Genomic DNA, 22,777 nt, shown 5'->3' with positions numbered 1-22,777 from the left:
GTTAAGGAATGAACCAATATCCCTGTAGGAGTAGAAAAATTCTTTGAAGTGTGATTTGACGGACTACAGGAAAGTCGTGTCCTAGAGCTCGGACTAAAAATTCACCACAAACAAACCATAAAACATGATAAACAAACACCAGTCCGCCTCTGCTTTATCGGTGGCGCCATTCCCTTCTCACTCTCCGCGCGCACCAACCTTCGCCGAGATATGACGAAAGACAACGATTCGAAAATTTTAGTCCACAGTCCGTATCTTGCCAGAGTAAGTTCAGGTCCGGTCTTAACGGCAAACGAGAGTACTCGCGTAGTGTCCGATCACGACGATACGCCGCCCCCCTTTTGCACCAGTGTTTTTCGTTTTCACGAAAAGTGTTTGTAGTGTCATTCGGCCGGGTAACATCGCAATAGTGGCCCCCAAATGTCCTTTCAATTGTTGCTATCCGTATCGCGAACGAAAGAGCCCTTTAATGTTTATGTTTCGACGTAAGAGAACGACCACTTTAACCAGAAAGTTGTTGAAGAAACGAAGGGCTAATTTAAATGGCTCTTCGGTCACCGACAGGGGCTTTTCACCGCCCATGGATAACAAGGAGAGGGACGTGCAGGAGCTGCTCAAGGAATTACAGGTGAGACGCCGGTTGCTCTAGCCGGTTTCATCCCTGGAGTCCTCCCCATTTCCTCCCCATTTCCTGGAGATGAAAGTCAGTGTCAGGTGGCCAGGATTGTAGAGCACATTTTTACCTCAAGGATCATCAACTTATCCAAAAGCCTAGAACCCTACTAACTACACTTCAAAACTAAACACCAACAGCTTTTTGATAAGTGTTCATCCATCCTTGTTCCAACAGTTTTTCAAAAAACTATACTACATTGTTTACCACACTATATTCTTAGAGCTGTTTATATAAAAATTGTTACAACCATTTGTTTTCACTGAGAGTGTGTTTAACTAATAAAATTGTTTAAAAAGTAAAAGCAGAGTATGCTAGTGCCGCAATTTTCCCCGATATTAGGCAGTGTCTGATGCTTTATAAGCTGTACAAAGTTAAATCGAAATGTCCTCAAATCAAATCGTTCTTTCTTCTTCAGGTGTCATCGTTGTTCCGAAGCTTATCATCAAAGCTTGATACTGCAGATCTAAACATTTGAAAGTTGTTGCAATTGTATCATTCTCTGAAGCTCTTCAACCATCAATCTTCAGTTGCATGATCCTCACTTTGTCCACAGCCAACCTAAAGAGTGTTGTGGTGTTTACTCCAAGGTGTTCTTCGGCGACCAGGACTACGCTTTCCTTCTATTTTTCCTTGAATAATATTGTGGAGCAATTCATATTTCGGATTTCTCATTACTTGGGCAAAGTACTCCAGCTTTCTTCTCTTTATGGTGTTAAGTACCTCTCTTTGCTTACTCATCATCCTGTCCGTTCACGATATCCTCAGCATTCTTCGGTAAATCCACATTTTGAAAGCCTCAATCCTCTTGCACATTGCTTCAGTGAGGGTCCATGCTTCCATTCCATAGGATAAAGACATAGATAGATATAATAGATAGATAAAGATATGCTAAAGACATAGTAATAGACGTATTCTTAAGGAAATTCTTAGTTCTTGAAGGATGTTCTATTCTGCTCTTGATTTCTTGAGTTAAGGCCTATTTTTCATTCACCCAGCACCCCAGATACTTGTACTTCTGTACTCTCTACTAATAATCAGATGCCGCAACTGGTATTTATCTTCCTTCATGACATGTCCCAAGTATTACAGTTTTTTCTTTTTCTGCATCCTCTGCAAAACCTCCACATTTGTCTGTCCACGATATTCTTAGTATCCTACGGTACATTCACATTTCAAGTGCTTCTATCCTCTTGATATTGATCTTTCTCAGTAGTCATTCAGAACACCTCCTTCATTTTAGTAAATGTGGCTCTAGCTTTTTCCACTCTGATCCTGATTACTACAGAGCTATCGTTATTTTCGTCATTCAACAGTTCTCAGGCAAGTCAATTTTTTGACCATGTAAGGGAAGTTTTGTGGTGATTTGGATACCACCATTATTTTTGTTTTGCTAAACTGATAATCCGTATTCTTCGCTGCATTTTACTGTGCTGTTAATTAGTATCTGAAGATCTTCTGGAGTTTCTGCAATTACTACCATGTCATCGGCATATCTTATGTGGTTTATTTGGATGAAATAATATTAGTGAACATCCCCATCTTACGCCTTTTTTAATCTCAATTTTCTCTGTTGTCTTTAGCTCTATTTGAATATTTTCTTTTTGGTACATACAATTTCAGTTCTGTCTTTCTCGACGATAAAATTGAAATTACTGACTGTTATTTTTGACTGTTTAACCGTAAATTATCATTGTTACCATGAACTAAGTTGAGGTTTGAATGAGACAGATCAGGTGCAAAATAACACAGTCTAAACTACACTTATCTAAGCTGTTTTGTGGAAAAACATTGCTTTGCTTTTATGTGTTTTTATCCGGAATTTGACATCCAAATTCTTCTTCTTCAAATACTATCTCGTCCCAAAAGGTTGGCTATCTTCATGACTATTCTCACTTTTGATGCTGCAGCTTAAAACAATATAATTCATATAACTAGAGTTGTACCATTTTCTCTGGTTATTTAACGAGGAAATGCGTCTTCTTCCTCTGCTTTTCTTCCCTGTAACTTTCCTTGCTTAATATTCTGCAACAATACATATTTCGGTCCCTCCTCAGCATGTGACCCAGATTGAGGTATTTTCAGCTTTCTTACTTTAATTCCATTCAATATTTTATTTTCTCATTCTTTCCAGTATCTCCTCATTTGTTACCCAACTCATTCTTAAGATCCTAAGATTTTCCTGTTTCTCAACTGATTTTGTAATTTTGTCATACATTTCTTGATAATTACTACTACGTCACTATTTCATCGACAACAATATCGTTTCGGCAATAAGTATGGTATCGTCTGCATACCGGATTTTGATAATAGATTTTCCATTAATCATTATTCCTGAAATTTTTTTTTTACCTTTTACGTAGAAAGTTTCCAAAAGGTTACATTATTCCTCCAGCAGAGTTTAAAAATTTACCAATTTTAAATTGATGGGTTTAATTGAAATTGTTAAACTGTAATTTTTGCAAATTTTGATATATCGCGTGGTTTTTGTTTTGTATCGAATACTGGAAGAAAACTTTCCTAAACCCTGATTTTTGCAACTTTTGAGCACAGTTTGATAGTCAGCGACAAAATCGCCTGTAAAACCCACTTGCAGTGAGAAAATGACTGTTTTAAGCACATTTTTGGAATCCTCATTAAATTTCCTATCCAATAATTTAGAAAAACACTACAAAATTTGGTACATTCAGAGAGAAAAGCTGGTATCAAAGTGTGAACTACCAGAAACACAGTTTGAAAAGGCAGTCAGCGACAAAATCGCCTGTAAAACCCACTTGGAGTGAAAAAATGGCTGTTTTAAGCACATTTTTGAAATTCTTATTAAATTTCCTATCCAATAACCTAAAAAAACACTACAAAATTTGGTACATTCAGAGAGAAAAGCTGGTATCAAAGTGTGAACTACCAGAAACACAGTTTGAAAAGGCAGTCAGCGACAAAATCGCCTGTAAAACCCACTTGGAGTGAAAAAATGGCTGTTTAAAGCACATTTTTGAAATCCTTATTAAATTTCCTATCCAATAACCTAAAAAAACACTACAAAAGTTGGTACATTCAGAGAGAAAAGCTGGTGTTAAAGTATGAACTGCCAGAAACACAGTTTGAAACGACAGTCAGCGACAAAATAGCCTGTAAAACCCACTTGGAGTAACAAAATGGCTGTTTTAAGCACATTTTTGAAATCCTTATTAAATTTCCTATCCAATAACCTAAAAAAACACTACAACATTTGGTACATTCAGAGAGAAAAGCTGGTGTTAAAGTGTGAACTGCCAGAAACACAGTTTGAAACTACAGTCAGCGACAAAATAGCCTGTAAAACCCACTTGGAGTGAGAAAATGACTGTTTTAAGCACATTTTTGGAATCCTCATTCAATTTCCTATCCAATAATTTAGAAAAACACTACAAAATTTGGTACATTCAGAGAGAAAAGCTGGTATCAAAGTGTGAACTACCAGAAACACACTTTGAAAAGGCAGTCAGCGACAAAATCGCCTGTAAAACCCACATGGAGTGAAAAAATGGCTGTTTTAAGCACATTTTTGAAATCCTTATTAAATTTCCTATCCAATAACCTAAAAAAACACTACAAAAGTTGGTACATTCAGAGAGAAAAGCTGGTGTTAAAGTGTGAACTGCCAGAAACACAGTTTGAAAAGACAGTCAGCGACAAAATCGCCTGTAAAACCCACTTGGAGTGAGAAATTGACTGTTTTTAGCACATTTTTGGAATCCTCTTTAAATTTCCTATCCAGTGACCTAGAAAAACACTACAAAGTTTAGTAGATTCAGAGAGAAAAGCTGGTAGCAAAGTTTAAACTGCCAGAAACACAGTTTGAAAAGACAGTCAGCGACAAAATCGCCTGTAAAACCCACTTGGAGTGAGAAAATGACTGTTTTAAGCACATTTTTGGAATCGTCATTAAATTTCCTGTCCAATAACCTAGAAAAATGCTACAAACTTTAGTACATTCAGAAGGAACAGCTGGTATCAAAGTTTAAATTGCCAGAAACACAGTTTGAAAGGACAGTCAGGGACAAAATCGTCTGTAAAACCCACTTGGAGTGAAAAAATGACTGTTTTAAGCACATTTTTGAAATCCTTATTAAATTTCCTATCCAATAACCTAAAAAAACACTACAAAAGTTGGTACATTCAGAGAGAAAAGCTGGTGTTAAAGTATGAACTGCCAGAAACACAGTTTGAAACGACAGTCAGCGACAAAATAGCCTGTAAAACCCACTTGGAGTGAGAAATTGACTGTTTTAAGCACATTTTTGGAATCCTCATTAAATTTCCTATCCAATAATTTAGAAAAACAGTACAAAATTTGGTACATTCAGAGAGAAAAGCTGGTATCAAAGTTTGAACTGCCGGAAACACAGTTTGAAAAGACAGTCAGCGACAAAATCGCCTGTAAAACCCACTTGGAGTGAGAAAATTACTGTTTTAAGCACATTTTTGGAATCCTCTTTAAATTTCCTATCCCGTGACCTAGAAAAACACTACAAAGTTTAGTAGATTCAGAGAGAAAAGCTGGTAGCAAAGTTTAAACTGCCAGAAACACAGTTTGAAAAGACAGTCAGCGACAAAATCGCCTGTAAAACCCACTTGGAGTGAGAAAATGACTGTTTTAAGCACATTTTTGGAATTGTCATTAAATTTCCTGTCCAATAACCTAGAAAAATACTACAAACTTTAGTACATTCAGAAGGAACAGCTGGTATCAAAGTTTAAATTGCCAGAAACACAGTTTGAAAGGACAGTCAGGGACAAAATCGCCTGTAAAACCCACTTGGAGTGAGAAAATGACTGTTTTAAGCACATTTTTGGAATTGTCATTAAATTTCCTGTCCAATAACCTAGAAAATTACTACAAACTTTAGTACATTCAGAAGGAACAGCTGGTATCAAAGTTTAAATTGCCAGAAACACAGTTTGAAAGGACAGTCAGGGACAAAATCGTCTGTAAAACCCACGGAGTGAAAAAATGACTGTTTTAAGCACATTTTTGAAATCCTTATTAAATTTCCTATCCAATAACCTAAAAAAACACTACAAAATTTGGTACATTCAGAGAGAAAAGCTGGTATCAAAATTTAAACTGTCAGAAATACAGTTTGAAAGAACAGTCAGCGACAAAATCATCGGTAAAACCCACTTGGAGTGAGAAAATAACTGTTTTAAGCACATTTTTGGAATCCTCATTAAATTTCCTAACCAGTAACCTAGAAAAACACTACAAAGTTTAGTACATTCAGAGAGGAAAGCTGGTATCAAAGTTTAAACTGCCAGAAACACAGTTTGAAAAAACAGTCAGCGACAAAATCGTCTGTAAAATCCACTTGGAGTGAGAAAATGACTGTTTTAAGCACATTTTTGGAATCCTCATTAAATTTCCTATCCAATAACCTAGAAAAACATTCCAAAATTTGGTACAGTCAGTGAAAAAAGCGGTATCAAACACTGCCAGAAACACAGTTTCTTTCAGACTCTTTTCTGAAATAATTATTTCCTGTCTAATTAGCAACTGATAGAAGAATTCAGCAAATTTTTATCAATTAGGTAAATTAGGTTTATATTAACCATCAGGTCAGGTGAATGAAATTCCTGTTTAATTGCTTACCAGTCTGTTTGACATATCTAATAAGAACACTTTATTTGGTCGTCGAAAGTTGTTTTTACGTTTTTCTTTTTGGTACAGCTTTTGCTAAATTGTAGCTATCTAACGTCTATAAAAATTTTTTGCTAGTAACATTATACCGGTAACTGGAAAACTATAAACAACCACATAAGTCGGACAATAATAGATGCGACTTCTTGATTCAAGCCTTAATTACGAAAACCTGTTTCTCTTGCTTTTCCCCGCTTTGTCGATAAATTATTGGTATTATTTTTAAACCGATGTCACTCTATTGCAGAAGTAACATAAATGAAAATTGCGCTGGAAAAGTAAATTACAGTTTAGTATAAAAAAAAGGGTGTCAACAGAAACGGAAGATATCGATCATCGAATGGTATTAATGAACTTTTGATAACTAGAGATAATAGTCGACCTTAAAAGAGGTTTGTAGTGGTTTGCACCGGTTCCTAGAATTCACACCTTCACTAATATCTGTTAAAACCCAGACGGATTCTAATCTGTTTCATAATGCTCAGGTGTGAAATAGGAAAAGATCCGAAAGTAAACAGCAGAATTGAAGTATTTTAATTTGAAAGTTTATGTCAATACGTCTTTGGTAATCGGTTAAACAAAACTTTATGTTAGCTTAGAATTTGGATTGGTTTATCCAAAAGTAATTTCCTCTACAAAGAATTTACAGTTAATTATAGAAAAAAAATACATTCAAATCAACGTTGCCAAAGCCAAAACTGTCAGTTTTTTCAGTGAGTCATTTTAGCAACGTCGAAAGCTTAAAAAGCTTTTAAATCATGGTTAGGTCACCTGATAGCTGTTAAAACTCATTAACTATTGAAACTCAATCAAATGCAAAACAGATGTAATTTGTATTTATACCTCAATATAGTCGCAAATTTGACATTTGTGTGTGACACTAAGTGACACTTTGGCAAGTTTTCTACATTCCCTGACAGCTGTCAACTGTCAAAACTCATTCAGCGGTAACATATCTACAACTGGAATACTAATTTTTTTGGAAAAAGTTTAACAATTGTATTGATAACTCTACAACAACACTATTCAAATTTAGACAGTCTAATAAAATTTAAAATTTGACAGTTGTGAGACAGTTTTTTGACTTTTGACACTAGAAAACGATTTTCTGGTTTTAAAAATTAACATTTTAAACTTGTCCCACTGTCTCAAGTTTGAAACTTTGAAAATTGCATTTTGCAACTGTAAAACCACACTATTCAAGTTTAAACAGTTTTTTGACTTCTGACACTAAAAAACGCCGACAGTCTGAAAATTAAAAATTTTACAGTTTAAGGTTGACAGATTTTTGGTTGACTTTAGACACTAGAAAATTGTTTTTTCACTTTCAAAATTAACATGTTCAGCTTGTATCGCACTGTCCAGAGTTTCAAACTTTAAAAATTGTGTTTTCAACTCTAAAACTACACTATTCATAATTAGACATGTATTTGACAGTATTAAGACAGTTTTTTTGACTTTTGACACTAAAAAACGCTTATCTGATTTGCAAAATAAAGAACTTCCCCTGTCTCAAGTTTGAATCTTTAAAAATTGCATTTTGTAACTCTAAAATCACACTATTCAAATTTAGACAGTCTGAAAATTGAAAATTTGACAGTTGTGAGACAGTTTTTTGACTTGTGAACACAAAAAACGCTTTTCTGGCTTTAAAAATTAACATTTTTAACTTCTATCTCACTGTCTAAAATTTCAATCCCTAAAAACTGCATTTTCAACTCCAAAAGCGCTGTTCTAATTTGGACAGTGTGATAATTAAAAATTTTACAGTATTAAGACAGTTTTGTTGACTTTTGACCGAGCTTTTGACACTAGAAAACGCTTTTCCGATTTGGAAAATTAGGAACTTCCCCTGTCTCAAGTTTGAATCTTTAAAAATTGCATTTTTAACTCTAAAATTATAATATTTAAATTTAGACAGTATGAAAATTGAAAATTTGACAGTTGTGAGACAGCTTTTTGACTTCTGACACTAAAAAACGCTTTTCTGGCTTTAAAAATTAACATTTTTAACTTCTATCTCACTGCCTAAAATTTCAATCTCTAAAAACTGCATTTTCATTTCTAAAAGCACTGTTCCAATTTGGACAGTGTGATAATTAAAAATCTGACAGTATTAAGGTAGTTTTTTGACTTTTGACACTAGAAAACGCTTTTCTGATTTGGAAAATTAGGAACTTCCCCTGTCTCAAGTTTGAATCTTTAAAAATTGCATTTTGTAACTCTAAAATCACACTATTCAAATTTAGACAGTCTGAAAATGGAAAATTTGACAGTTGTGAGACAGCTTTTTGACTTGTGAACACAAAAAACGCTTTTCTGGCTTTAAAAATTAACATTTTTAACTTCTGTCTCACTGTCTAAAATTTCAATCTCTAAAAACTGCATTTTCAACTCCAAAAGCACTGTTCCAATTTGGACAGTGTGATAATTAAAGATTTGACAGTATTAAGGCAGTTTTTTGACTTTTGACACTAGAAAACGCTTTTCTGATTTGGAAAATTAGGAACTTCCCCTGTCTCAAGTTTGAAATTAACATGTTAAACTTCTATTCCACTATTTCCACTGTCTAGCTGCTTTAAACTTTGAAAATTGCATTTTGTACCTCTAAAATCACACTATTGAAATTTAGACAGTCTGAAAATTGAAAAATTGACAGTTGTGAGACAGTTTTTTGACTTTTGACACTAAAAAACGCTTTTCTGGCTTTAAAAATTAACATTTTAAACTTCTGTCTCACTGTCTAAAATTTCAATCTCTAAAAACTGCATTTTTAACTCTAAAAGCACTGTTCCAATTTGGACAGAGTGATAATTAAAAATTTGACAGTATTAAGGCAGTTTTTTTGACTTTTGACACTAGAAAACGCTTTTTTGATTTGGAAAATTAGGAACTTCCCCTGTCTCAAGTTTGAATCTTTAAAAATTGCATTTTGTAACTCTAAAATTACACTATTTAAATTTAGACAGTCTGAAAATTGAAAATTTGACAGTTGTGAGACACCTTTTTCACTTCTAATACTAAAAAACATTTTTCTGGCTTTAAAAATTAACACTTTTAACTTCTATCTCACTGTCTAAAATTTCAATCTCTAAAAACTGCATTTTCAACTCCAAAAGCACTGTTCCAATTGGGACAGTGTGATAATTAAAGATTTGACAGTATTAAGGCAGTTTTTTGACTTTTGACACTATAAAACGCTTTTCTGATTTGGAAAATTAGGAACTTCCCGTCTCAAGTTTGAATCTTTAAAAATTGCATTTTGTAACTCTAAAATTACACTATTCAAATTTAGACAGTCTGAAAATTGAAAATTTGACAGTTGTGAGACAGCTGTTTGACTTGTGACATTAAAAAACGCTTTTCTGGCTTAAAAAATTAACATTTTTAACTTCTATCTCACTGTCTAAAATTTCAATCTCTAAAAACTGCATTTTCAACTCCAAAAGCACTGTTCCAATTTGGACAGTGTGATAATTAAAAATTTGACAGTATTAAGGCAGTTTTTTTGACTTTTGACACTAGAAAACGTTTTTCCGATTTGGAAAATTAGGAACTTCCCCTGTCTCAAATTTGAATCTTTAAAAATTGCATTTTTAACTCTAAAATCACACTATTCAAATTTAGACAGTCTTAAAATTGAAAATTTTACATTTGTGAGACAGTTTTTTGACTTTTGACACTAGAAAACACTTTTCTGTCTTTAAGAATTAACATTTTAAACTTATGTCTCACTGTCTAAAATTTCAATCTCTAAAAACTGCATTTTTAACTCCAAAAGCACTGTTCCAATTGGGACAGTGTGATAATTAAAGATTTGACAGTATTAAGGCAGTTTTTTTGACTTTTGACACTAGAAAACGTTTTTCCGATTTGGAAAATTAGGAACTTCCCCTGTCTCAAATTTGAATCTTTAAAAGTTGCATTTTTAAGTCTAAAACCACACTATTCAAATTTAGACAGTTTGAAAATTGAAAATTTGACAGTTGTGAGACAGTTTTTTGACTTTTGACACTAGAAAAAACTTTTCTGCCTTTAAGAATTAACATTTTAAACTTCTGTCTCACTGTCTAAAATTTCAATCTCTAAAAACTGCATTTTTAACTCTAAAAGCACTGTTCCAATTTGGACAGTGTGATAATTAAAAATTTGACAGTATTCAGGCAGTTTTTTTGACTTTTGACACTAGAAAACGCTTTTCTGATTTGGAAAATTAGGAACTTCCCCTGTCTCAAGTTTGAATCTTTAAAAATTGCATTTTTAACTCTAAAATTACACTATTTAAATTTAGACAGTCTGAAAATTGAAAATTTGACAGTTGTGAGACACCTTTTTCACTTCTAATACTAAAAAACATTGTTCTGGCTTTAAAAATTAACATTTTTAAATTCTATCTCACTGTCTAAAATTTCAATCTCTGAAAACTGCATTTTCAACTCCAGAAGCACTGTTCCAATTGGGACAGTGTGATAATTAAAAATTTGACAGTATTAAGGCAGTTTTTTTGACTTTTGACACTAGAAAACGTTTTTCCGATTTGGAAAATTAGGAACTTCCCCTGTCTCAAATTTGAATCTTTAAAAATTGCATTTTTAACTCTAAAATCACACTATTCAAATTTAGACAGTCTTAAAATTGAAAATTTTACATTTGTGAGACAGTTTTTTGACTTTTGACACTAGAAAACACTTTTCTGTCTTTAAGAATTAACATTTTAAACTTATGTCTCACTGTCTAAAATTTCAATCTCTAAAAACTGCATTTTTAACTCTAAAAGCACTGTTCCAATTTGGACAGTGTGATAATTGAAGATTTGACAGTATTAAGGCAGTTTTTTGACTTTTGACACTAGAAAACGCTTTTCTGATTTGGAAAATTAGGAACTTGCCCTGTCTCAAGTTTGAATCTTTAAAAATTGCATTTTTAAGTCTAAAATTACACTATTCAAATTTAGACAGTCTGAAAATTGGAAATTTGACAGTTGTGAGACAGCTTATTGACTTGTGACACTGAAAAACGCTTTTCTGGCTTTAAACATTAACATTTTTAACTTCTGTCTCACTGTCTAAAATTTCAATCTCTAAAGACTGCATTTTTAACTCTAAAAGCACTTTTCCAATTTGGACAGTGTGGTAATTAAAAATCTGACAGTATTAAGGCAGTTTTTTTTTACTTTTGACACTAGAAAACGCTTTTCTGATTTGGAAAATTAACATTTTAAACTTTTGTCCCCCTGTCTCAAGTTTGAATCTTTAAAAATTGCATTTTTAACTCTAAAATTACACTATTTAAATTTAGACAGTCTGAAAATTTAAAATTTTACATTTGGGGGACAGTTTTTTGACTTTTGACACTAAAAAACACTTTCCTGGCTTTAAAAATTAAAATTATTAACTTCTATGCCACTGTCTAAAATTTCAATCTCTAAAAACTGCATTTTTAACTCTAAAAGCACTGTTCCAATTTGGGCAGTGTGATAATTAAAAATTTTACAGTATTAAGGCAGTTTTTTGACTTTTGACACTAGAAAACGCTTTTCTGATTTGGAAAATTAGGAACTTTCCCTGTCTCAAGTTTGAATCTTTAAAAATTGCATTAGGTAACTCTAAAATTACACTATTCAAATTTAGACAGTCTGAAAATTGAAAATTTGACAGTTGTGAGACAGCTTTTTGACTTCTGATACTAAAAAATTCTTTCCTGGCTTTAAAAATTAAAATTATTAACTTCTATGCCACTGTCTAAAATTTCAATCTCAAAAAACTGCATTTTTAACTCTAAAAGCACTGTTCCAATTGGGACAGTGTGATAATTAAAGATTTGACAGTATTAAGGCAGTTTTTTTGACTTTTGACACTAGAAAACGTTTTTCCGATTTGGAAAATTAGGAACTTCCCCTGTCTCAAATTTGAATCTTTAAAAATTGCATTTTTAAGTCTAAAATCACACTATTCAAATTTAGACAGTCTGAAAATTAAAAATTTGACAGTTGTGAGACAGCTTTTTGACTTGTGACACTGAAAAACACTTTTCTGGCTCTAAAAAATTATCATTTTTAACTTCTATCTGACTGTCTAAAATTTCAATCTCTCAAACTCTAAAAGCACTGTTCCAATTTGGACAGTGTGATAATTAAAAATTTGACAGTTCTGAGGCAGTTTTTTTGACTTTTGACACTAGAAAACGCTTTTCTGATTTGGAAAATTAGGAACTTTTGCCCCCCTGTCTCAAGTTTAAATCTTTAACAATTTTCTGGGTGTTTTAAGGAATGTTTTCAATTAAAGGACACCCAACTGGAAATGTTGCTGACGGCTGTGAATACGGGCGGCGAGGAGCTCGGCCATTGTGTGCTGGTACCTCGAGCTTCTTCATACGAGCCTCATCTGCTGTCCTGTCAGTTTTGGCGATGGCCGGACGTCCGAGAAACCAGAGAACTTCGGCGGCTTCCGCAGTGCGGAGCCGCTGAAGATGCGGTTTACTCCTGCTGCAATCCTTTCCATTGGAGTCGCATTTGCTATCCTGGTAAGTAGTTTTAGTTTTTCATCATCGTACATAAATGACAATAGAAAAACTTCAAATTCTTGAAAGGAAGAAACATAATACTCAAGAGTTGCTAGAATGTGACTGAGAAATAGCTGACAATATCTTCATAGAATCTCTTGGATAATCTTCCCAGATTTCTCCTGACAGATTTGATGGAAACTAAAAACCTACATTTCACTTTCAACTAGTTGAAAAAGGCCAACTCAATTTCATTTCTCATTTAAGACATAATTCATATGGACTCTTACGATATACACCCATAATTAAATGAATGCTGACTGGGGCTCAGTCTCTAAGACCAGTTTGTTGGGTTATTTTAAAAATATTTTCAGTTTTACTACCCATAACCCGCTGGGTAATTTATAGTCCGTCAGAAAACGGTTACGTAATCGTTTTTTTTGTTTATTTAGTTATTTCTGGCGGTTTACTTTTGCTTCGACGTCTGCGTAGTAGGCCACTAGACTTATTTTTTATTAATTCTTCAATTGAAAAAGTTTTGAAAAAGTTTAATCCTCAGTGTAATCAATCCTTAAAATGGTTAAAATCAGTAATTTTTTGTGTGTTGGATTACTTTTAAAATGCTCTAAATCCTGTCCTAATGTTTCCTGCCAACACTCTACAATTTTAAGGTTTTCTGTTTTTTATAAAAAAATTGTATGTCCCTTAACAGGCTAAAATTAAAAATTTTAAAAACAAAAAGTTTGGAAACAAATGGTTTATTGGGTAATTTTCTCACAAAAAAATAGGTCAAAAAACAGAAGTAACGCAAAAAACGAAGATAAAAATTAATAAACATAAATAAATCGCAAACTAAAATAAACTTATGACATACTGCATAAAATTATACAATATTTCAAAATATTATGAATAGAACAATAATGTACAGGGTGTTTAAAAAATCGACATTTCTTAATTCGAATTAGTCAAGATATTTATGGAAAAACACACAACAATAGGGGTTCTATAAAAAAAATTGGATATACAAGTTGAAATAATTTGGATATACAGTATGTAAGAACCACCCTGTATATCCAAAAGTAATTTTTAACCATCCATCTCAATATGCTCTAAAATTTGGTACAGTCAGTGAGAAAAGTGGTATCAAGTTTGACCTGTCAGAAACACAGTTTGATAGGACAGTCAGAGACAAAATCGTCTTTAAAACCCACTTGGAGTGAGAAAATGAGTATTTTAAGTACATTTTTAGAATCCTCATTAAATTTCCTATCCAATAACCTGAAAAACACTACAAAATTTAGTACAGTCAGTGAGAAAAGTGGTATCAAGTTTGAACTGTCAGAAACACAGTTTGATAGGACAGTCAGGGACAAAATCGTCTTTAAAACCCACTTGGAGTGAGAAAATGAGTATTTTAAGTACATTTTTAGAATCCTCATTAAATTTCCTATCTAATAACCTGAAAAACACTACAAAATTTGTTACAGTCAGTGAGAAAAGTGGTATCAAGTTTGAACTGTCAGAAACACAGTTTGATAGGACAGTCAGGGACAAAATCGTCTTTAAAACCCACTTGGAGTGATAAAATGACTAATTTACGTACATTTTTGGAATCCTCATTAAATTTCCTATCCAATAATCTGAAAAAACCCTACAAAATTTGGTACAGTCAGTGAGAAAAGTGGTATCAAGTTTGAACTGCCAGCAAAACAGTTTGAAAAGACAGTCAGGGACAAAATCGTCTTTAAAATCCACTTGGAGTGAGAAAATGAGTATTTTAAGTATATTTTTGGAATCCTCATTAAATTTCCTATCCAATAACCTGAAAAACACTACAAAATTTGGTACAGTCAGTGAGAAAGCGGTGTCAAGTTTGAACTGTTAGAAACACATTTTGAAAGGATAGTCAGGGACAAAATCGTCTTTAAAATCCACTTGGAGTGAGAAAATGACTGTTTTAAGTACATTTTTGGAATCCTCATTAAATTTCCTATCCAATAATCTGAAAAAACCCTACAAAATTTGGTACAGTCAGTGAGAAAGCGGTGTCAAGTTTGAACTGTCAGAAACACATTTTGTATGTCATTTCTTGAAACTACGTGAAATTTTCTTTAAAATGAGGTGCAAGTCAATATTTTGACAGAAAATTCAAAATGGCGGCCTGGAAAGCCATTTTGTATGTCATTTATTGAAACTACGTGAAATTTCCTTTAAAATGAGGTGCAAATCAATATTTTGACAGGAAATTTAAAATGGCGGCCTGGAGCGCCATTTTGTATGTCATTTATGGAAACTACGTGAAATTTTCTTTAAAATGAGGTGCAAGTCAATATTTTGACAGGAAAATCAAAATGGCGGCCTCAAAAGCCATTTTGTCTGTCATTTCTTGAAACTACGCAATATTTCCTTTAAAATAAGGTGCAAGTCAATATTTTGACAGAAAATTCAAAATGGCGGCCTGGAAAGCCATTTTGTATGTCATTTATTGAAACTACGTGAAATTTCCTTTAAAATGAGGTGCAAATCAATATTTTGACAGGAAATTTAAAATGGCGGCCTGGAGCGCCATTTTGTATGTCATTTATGGAAACTACGTGAAATTTTCTTTAAAATGAGGTGCAAGTCAATATTTTGACAGGAAAATCAAAATGGCGGCCTCAAAAGCCATTTTGTCTGTCATTTCTTGAAACTACGCAATATTTCCTTTAAAATAAGGTGCAAATCAATATTTTGACAGGAAATTTAAAATGGCGACCTGGAAAGCCATTTTGTATGTCATTTATTGAAACTACGTGAAATTTCCTTTAAAATGAGGTGCAAGTCAATATTTTGACAGAAAATTCAAAATGGCGGCCTCAAACCGTCAAAAAATGCAACTTTTTTATTTGTCAATTTACAGTTGACGTCTCGTTGTCATTTTACGTTAAAATTTGCCGGAAAAGACGCTGGTGCAATCGGTTTTTTGATATCTCAAAAACTAACAGAGTTAGGCCTAAAATTTAACATTTTAACCATTTCTTTGCCAGGAACTCGGCCGGATTAAGAGATACATGAAATCTGACTAAAAAATATTTACAATATAATATGTGATATTATGGTAAAGGAAATTTGACGCCCTCTAGCGGCTAAACGGTGTTATCAATCAACTCTGCTCTATCTTTTGTTTTCTATGACATTTTGACGTAACTTGTCAAATAAAGGAGTAATTAGGGTCAAAGCAACGAGTGTCACAAAATATGTGATTTTATGGTAAAAGAATTTTAACGCCCTCTAGCGTCCAAACGGAGTTATCAATCAACTCATGTGGGTGTTGACAAAATACTCCAAAGTTTTAAGATTATTTCATGATTTACACAAATTGAAGAACACCAAAACGCTAAAAAAAATACGTTATTGACTGTAAATACCGGAGATCAAAATGCGTTCTAAACAAACATTCGAGAAACAGACTCTTCCTGTATTAACCAGTTATGGTGCAGGCTAAGCACTATTTGCCAACTAAAATAATGTTTGTCTAAGCGCATATTTGTTAAATAAGAATCGTCCTTGAAAGTCACATCCTAATCCGTATGTGCGTTCGCCATCTTTAGATACGTCTCGTACCTTTAAACCAAGTTCCAGAATTATCTTAAATCTGACTGACTTACTGATATTTACTTACAATAGTCAGGTTCCCCCTGAGATTCTCGAATCCACAGTCCACATGTGCAGAAAGTGGTGGTATGTGATTGGTCAAAAAAAAGCACCAAACTGACACCTACTTTTTTTGACCAATCACAAACTAAGATCAATTGTGCTGAGATTCTTGAATCCACAGTCCACATGTGCAGAAAGTCGCAGCCTCTGTGGTAGTATGGGATTGGTCAAAAAAGGCAACAAACTGAAAGCTACTTTTTTTGACCAATCACAAACTAAAATCAATTGTGCTGAGATTCTCGAATCCACATGTGCAGAAAGTCGCAGCCTCTGTGGTGGTATGTGATTGGTCAACAAAAAGCAGCAAGCTGAAAGCTGCTTTTGTTGACCAATCGCAAACTAAGATTGTGTTGAGATTGAGTCTCGAATCGAATAAAACAATTGGGAACGTAGTATCTAGAAGTCAGTGAAGTTGTTCATTACACTGACCCCGGGGTAGAGAAGACATAAAACGAAAGAGATCTCGGTAAAGCGAATTCTAAAAATACATCTCCTGATTCATATGTGAACCATTGTGTGTTCGGTCTATTTCTGTCTCACTCACATACATAAACGGAACGCACTAAAAGCAAAAATCGAATGTTTGCGGCATGTATTCAATTGTTCAGTAGTTTGTTGGAGTTTAGAACACAAATTCTACTAATCATATTTATGTAAATGCAGAAAAAGAATATTATTCAGAATAATACGTATTTTAGAAAGATCAAACAAATTTTTATGATGATACGAAATTTTTGATGGACAAAGAAGATTCTGGAATGATCGATACAAGAAGCAGGGGAAGACCATCAATACCCTGGACAGATGATTTAAAAGATCACCATCCAACTCAAGAACCACCTCCAGTTCAAGAATGGAAGACATGGAAACTCGTGGAAGAGGCCTATGTTCAACAATGAACAAATATGGCTAAATGATGATGATGATTCAATTCAACCATACATAAGTAAAAACGATGATAGTCATAGAATATATAACTTAAAAACACACACCTTAAGTTGATAAATGGTGTTAATACAGGTATAACTAAAAATTTTTCTCTTTATTGAAGCTATTATATTTTAAAACAAGTCATTATAAGTTTGTTCGTATGTAGATTATTAAAACGCACATTACATGCGACGATATAATAAAGGAACTCACGATAATCGATTTATTATATGAATCGCGTTCGAGATCTCGTAATTACCGGTGAGATATAGGTTATGGTCTGCCGAGCCCTATGAATGCAATTCCCCACATCGAAAAAGTCTCTGAGAATTACTTTCTATACGGCCCTTAATAGCTGACAGTCTTTACGTCCTGCCTTAATTAATACCACCAACCTTGGACTATGGAAGTTCGAGGAACTAGATGGAATGGCGAAAATGATCACGGCACGATTGCAGCATTGATAGCAATGAAACTGGTGATAATTGGTGCTAGTCTATAAATCCCATGCTCTAATATCTCCCAACCAATTCAATTCAGTAATATGATCGATTCGTGATCAATTTCACTCAACCAAAGTAAACTTAAAAATGGTAACGTTTAGCATGACTTTTGCCCTAACTGTCACTACTTTTGGCATCAAAAAGTCATTTGGAAAATTTTTGGTTTTTTGCAAAATTTCCGTAACTAACCGTTTCCGAGATATTCAATGATTTTTTTTGGAAATTGCATGAAAATTTGATATTTCCCCCATTCTGAGAGTTTCAGCGTTAAACGTCACTTCCCGTAAATCATGACACAATTAGATATATACAGAATGTCCAAAAAACAGTTAAATTTGAATGAATTTGAACCAAACCTAGGCATTTAAATGCAAAGGAGCATTTTGAACATTTGTGGGCTCTTGCAAAATTGACGTAACTCTAACAGTTTCTGAGATATTGGATTTTTTTTTTTAATTTACAAAAGTTTATATCTCCGCCATTTTTGGGGTTTCAGCGATCAGAAAATGTTCGTCTTGAACTGCTCTTTTATCTCGTGCTAACTAATGTGAAAAAAAAATGAAAAGGTCTGCTAATTGTGACTGCGTTTACTCGGTTCTGATTGGGTGTAAACTTAGTCTGTTGGATGCAGAAAGTAATTCTGATCTATTTTAGTCTCTTGCAAAATTTCCGTAACTTTAACCGTTTTCGAGATATTCGATTTTTTTACTTTTTTTGGAAATATTATGGAAACTGTAAAATCCGTATCTCCGCTAGTTTTTGAGGTTTAAGCGACCATAAAAAGCTTAAAATGGTTGACTTGAACTGCTTATTCATCTCGTGCTAATTGTAACACGATTGAACATATACAGGGTGTCCAAAAAACTAAACAAAAAAACTGTTACAAGTTTAAATTAACGCTCTGCCGGTTGTGACCGCGTTTACCCGCTTTTAAATGAGTGTAAACTTAGTCCAGTGGATGCAAAAAGTTATTCTGAACACTTTTGGTCTCTTGCAAAATTTCCGTAACTCTAACCGTTTCCGAGTTATTCAAGTTTTTTTTGAAAATTGTTTCAAAATTTTGAAAATTTCTTATCTCCGCTATTTTTGAGATTTTAGCGACTATAAAAAGCGCAAAATGCTTGCTTTGAACTGCTCTTTCACCTCGTGCTAACCGCGACACAATTGAGTATATACAGAGTGCCCAAAAAACAAACTAAATTTGAAACTAACGTGCTGCCAATATTGACCGCGTTTACCTACTTTTCGGAATCTGAAACTAGTGTAAACCCAGTCATTTAGGTGCAAAAGGGCATTCTGAGCATTTATAGTTTTTTTCTGAATTTTCGTAACTCTAACCGTTTCCGAGATATTCGACTTCATTTACTTTTTTTTTGTATATTGGGTCAAAATGTTGAAAATACCGTATCTCCGCCATTTTTGGAGTTTCAGCGACTGTAAAAAGCTTAAAATGTTCGTCTTAATCTGCTCTTTCATCGCGTGTTAATTTAAACACGATTGAACATATACAGGGTGTCCAAAAAACTAAACAAAAAAACTGTTTAAGTTTAAATTGATGCTCTGCCAGTTGTGACCGCGTTTACCCGGTTCTAAATGGGTGTCAACTTGCATTCCACTGCATGCAAAAAGTCAATCTGGACACTTTTGGTCTCTTGCAAAATTTTTTTGAAAATTGTTTCAAAATTTTGAAAATGTCCTATCTCCGCTATTTTTGAGATTTTAGCGACTATAAAAGCGCAAAATGTTTGTTTTGAACTGTCCTTTCACGTCGTGCTAACCGTGACACAATGGGAATATATACAGAGTGTCCAAAAAACAAACTAAATTTGAAATTAACGTACTGCTAATATTGACCGCGTTTACCTACTTTTCGGTATCTGAAACTAGTGTAAACCCAGTCATTTAGGTGCAAAAGGGCATTCTGAGCATTTATAGTTTTTTGCCGAATTTTCGTAACTCTAACCGTTTCCGAGATATTCGACTTCATTTACTTTTTTTTTTGAATATTGGGTCAAAATGTTGAAAATACCGTATCTCCGCCATTTTTGGAGTTTCAACGACTGTAAAAAGCTTAAAATGTTCGTCTTAAACTGCTCTTTCATCGCGTGTTAATTTAAACACGATTGAACATACACAGGGTGTCCAAAAAACTAAAAAAACTGTTTAAGTTTAAATTAACGCTCTGTCTGTTGTGACCGCGTTTACCCGGTTCTAAATGGGTGTAAACTTAGTCAACTGGATGCAAAAAGTCATTCTGGACACTTGTGGTCTCTTGCAAAATTTCCGTAACTCTAACCGTTTCCGAGTTATTCAACTTTTTTTTGAAAATTGTTTCAAAATTTTGAAAATTTCCTATTTCCGCTATTTTTGAGATTTTAGCGACTGTAAAAAGCGCAAAATGTTTTTTTTGAACTGCTCTTTCACCTCATGCTAACCGCGACACAATTGAGTATATACAGAGTGCCCAAAAAACAAAGTAAATTTGAAATTAACGTGCTGCCAATATTGACCGCGTTTACATGCTTTTCAGTATCTGAAACTAGTAAACCCAGTCATTTAGGTGCAAAAGGGCATTCTGAGCATTTATTGTTTTTTGCTGAATTTCCGTAACTCTAACCGTTTCCGAGATATTCGACTTTATTTACTTTTTTTTTATATATTGGGTCAAAATGTTGAAAATACCGTATCTCCGCTATTTTTGGGGTTTCAGCGACTGTAAAAAGCTTCAAATGTTCGCCTTGAACTGCTCTTTCATCTGGTGCTAATTGAAACACGAGTGAACATATACAGGGTGTCCAAAAAAAAAATAAAAAAACTGTTTAAGTTTAAATTAACGCTCTGCCAGTTGTGACCGCGTTTACCCGGTTCTAAATGGGTGTAAACTTAGTCCACTGGATGCAAAAAGTCATTCTGGACACTTTTGGTCTCTTGCAAAATTTCCGTAACTCTAATCGTTTCCGAGTTATTCAACTTTTTTTTGAAAATTGTTTAAAAATTTTGAAAATGTTCTATCTCCGCTATTTTTGAGATTTTAGCGACTGTAAAAAGCGCAAAATGTTTTTTTTTAACTGCTCTTTCACCTCGTGCTAACCGCAACAATTAAATATATACATGGTGTGTAAAAAAAAATCAAAATAAAAATTAAAAAAAATTATTTTTACATAAAAGAAATGTTTAGGTTAGGTTAGGTTGGATCAAGTTAATCATATGTTAACGGACTTTGTATAATATTATAGTTTGAGTAAAAAATGGGTATAATAATATTAGCAAATAAATGGGCAAAATTCGATTTCAATAAAAAAAACAAATATCACTGATTTTTTTAAAAACATAATAAAAATCATGATTTTTTCAATTAAAACTTGCAATTATTTTAAGTATGTAATTTAAAATAATTTTGATGTGTATTGCAAAAAATCAGAATTTTTACTCACTTTTTCAATGTTTCAAACATGTTTTGTTTTCATTTTGATTCTTTCTGTCAATCAAAATATCAGTGCAATGTTTCGATTTGTGCTTTGCACTTTGTGCAAAAAGTAGGAAAATTAGTTTTTTGTTAAAGCTTTACAATGAAAATGAAGAAAACTGATTTTTTTATTTTTTTTATTATTAATTATTTGGTTTTTAGTATATAAATGCCTAAAGAATATTTTTTGTTCTAGTTTTTATTAGTATAGTTAAAAAAATAGAATTTTTGATTTAATACATGATTTTTATTGATATTTTTATTTTTTATTATATGATTGATATTCACTGACGAGTTATGATATAAACAGGAATTGTTTACTTAAAATACTTGCGTAATCTTAATTTGATTGATTGATTGACAACAAAAAAGATTGTAAAATACAAAAAAAAAAACAAATTAACAAACTTATATGGAAATCGAGTAACACTCTTAAATTTGCTATTTTCCAAAAATTACAAATCTCCCAGTTTCATCCCATTCAGTAGTTTGTTTACTTAATTATAATTTTTATCACTAAAGTCCTTGTTGACAAAACCTTAGAACAACGACTATTATCACTTTGTACAACATGATAAATTGAATGTGTGTCATTTAAAATTTGGTTAATTGATTGATATCTAAATTTTGTTAACACATTTTATAGTGACGAAAAGGTTTTTGTGTTTATGTTTTAACAGTTTGTTTTGTCTGAAATTCTGCCATCATTTTCTTCAAATATCTTCAAACTGTTGTAGTTAATTTATGTGATATTTTTAAAAGAGAGTTGGCGGTGTTCCTCGAGTTGTACCTTTATTTGCCTAATCTGGAGTTTGCTTATCATGCTTTGAAAGGGTCCAAATTTAAAAAGTCCCATTATCAATTGCTCTAAAAGACTCTGAACAAAAGGTGTTTGAAGCTATGGTTATAATGGTGTTGTCAAAATCCATATGCAGAGTGTTGAAAAAACACATTTCTTATAAGTTTCAGGTAATATTAGAAAGATACAAGTTACTTAATACATAAATTTGATCAAATGCCATTATTTTGCAGAATTAGCCCTTATAAATTTTGCCATACCTTCTCTGACTATAAGGCTAGAAACAAATGGTGCTACTGTTAAATACTTTTCCATCAGATAGTAGGTTAAATTACTATTTTAATTGTATTATTTACACATTATGAAATATACAAATACAATTTTTAAAAAGTACACTCAAGTTTCTTTTTTATCTAAGAAGTCTAGTTTTCTTCATAAACAATCATAAAATTAGATAATTTCTTTAACTGAGGTACCTACCTGCTCTTACAATAAATTGAACTGAAATTGAAAAAACATGTTAAATAAATCA

General features: G+C 32.9%; 2 protein-coding genes across 6 annotated transcripts in view; one reads left to right on the top strand and one right to left on the bottom strand.

Annotated features, from left to right (window-relative positions):
• Dad (Daughters against dpp) overlaps positions 1 to 22,777 on the top strand; it is a 133,782-nt gene that overhangs the window by 10,178 nt on the left and 100,827 nt on the right. For 2 of the 5 annotated variants that reach the window (XM_081973555.1, XM_081973552.1), the window contains exons 1-2: positions 239 to 628; positions 12,635 to 12,872. In XM_081973555.1, the coding sequence (XP_081829681.1) occupies positions 470 to 628; positions 12,635 to 12,872 (397 nt within the window). In that variant the 5' untranslated portion in view covers positions 239 to 469. Of the gene's footprint in view, positions 1 to 238; positions 629 to 12,634; positions 12,873 to 22,777 lie in introns of those variants that run through there. The other 3 variants (XM_081973553.1, XM_081973551.1, XM_081973554.1) reach the window with 2 other exon arrangements.
• LOC145725031 (SRR1-like protein) overlaps positions 13,539 to 22,777 on the bottom strand; it is a 253,363-nt gene continuing 244,124 nt past the window's right edge. Inside the window, exon 3 of the mRNA XM_081973557.1 lies at positions 13,539 to 13,555. The gene's annotated coding sequence lies outside the window, so the exon portion shown is untranslated. The remainder of the gene's footprint in view (positions 13,556 to 22,777) is intronic.

This window comes from Ips typographus, linkage group LG2 (genome assembly GCF_016097725.1).
Source record: "Ips typographus isolate SLU linkage group LG2, UJ_Ityp_2.0, whole genome shotgun sequence".
Taxonomy (NCBI): Eukaryota; Metazoa; Arthropoda; class Insecta; order Coleoptera; family Curculionidae; genus Ips; species Ips typographus.
This window is presented reverse-complemented; position numbering and strand designations above follow the sequence as displayed.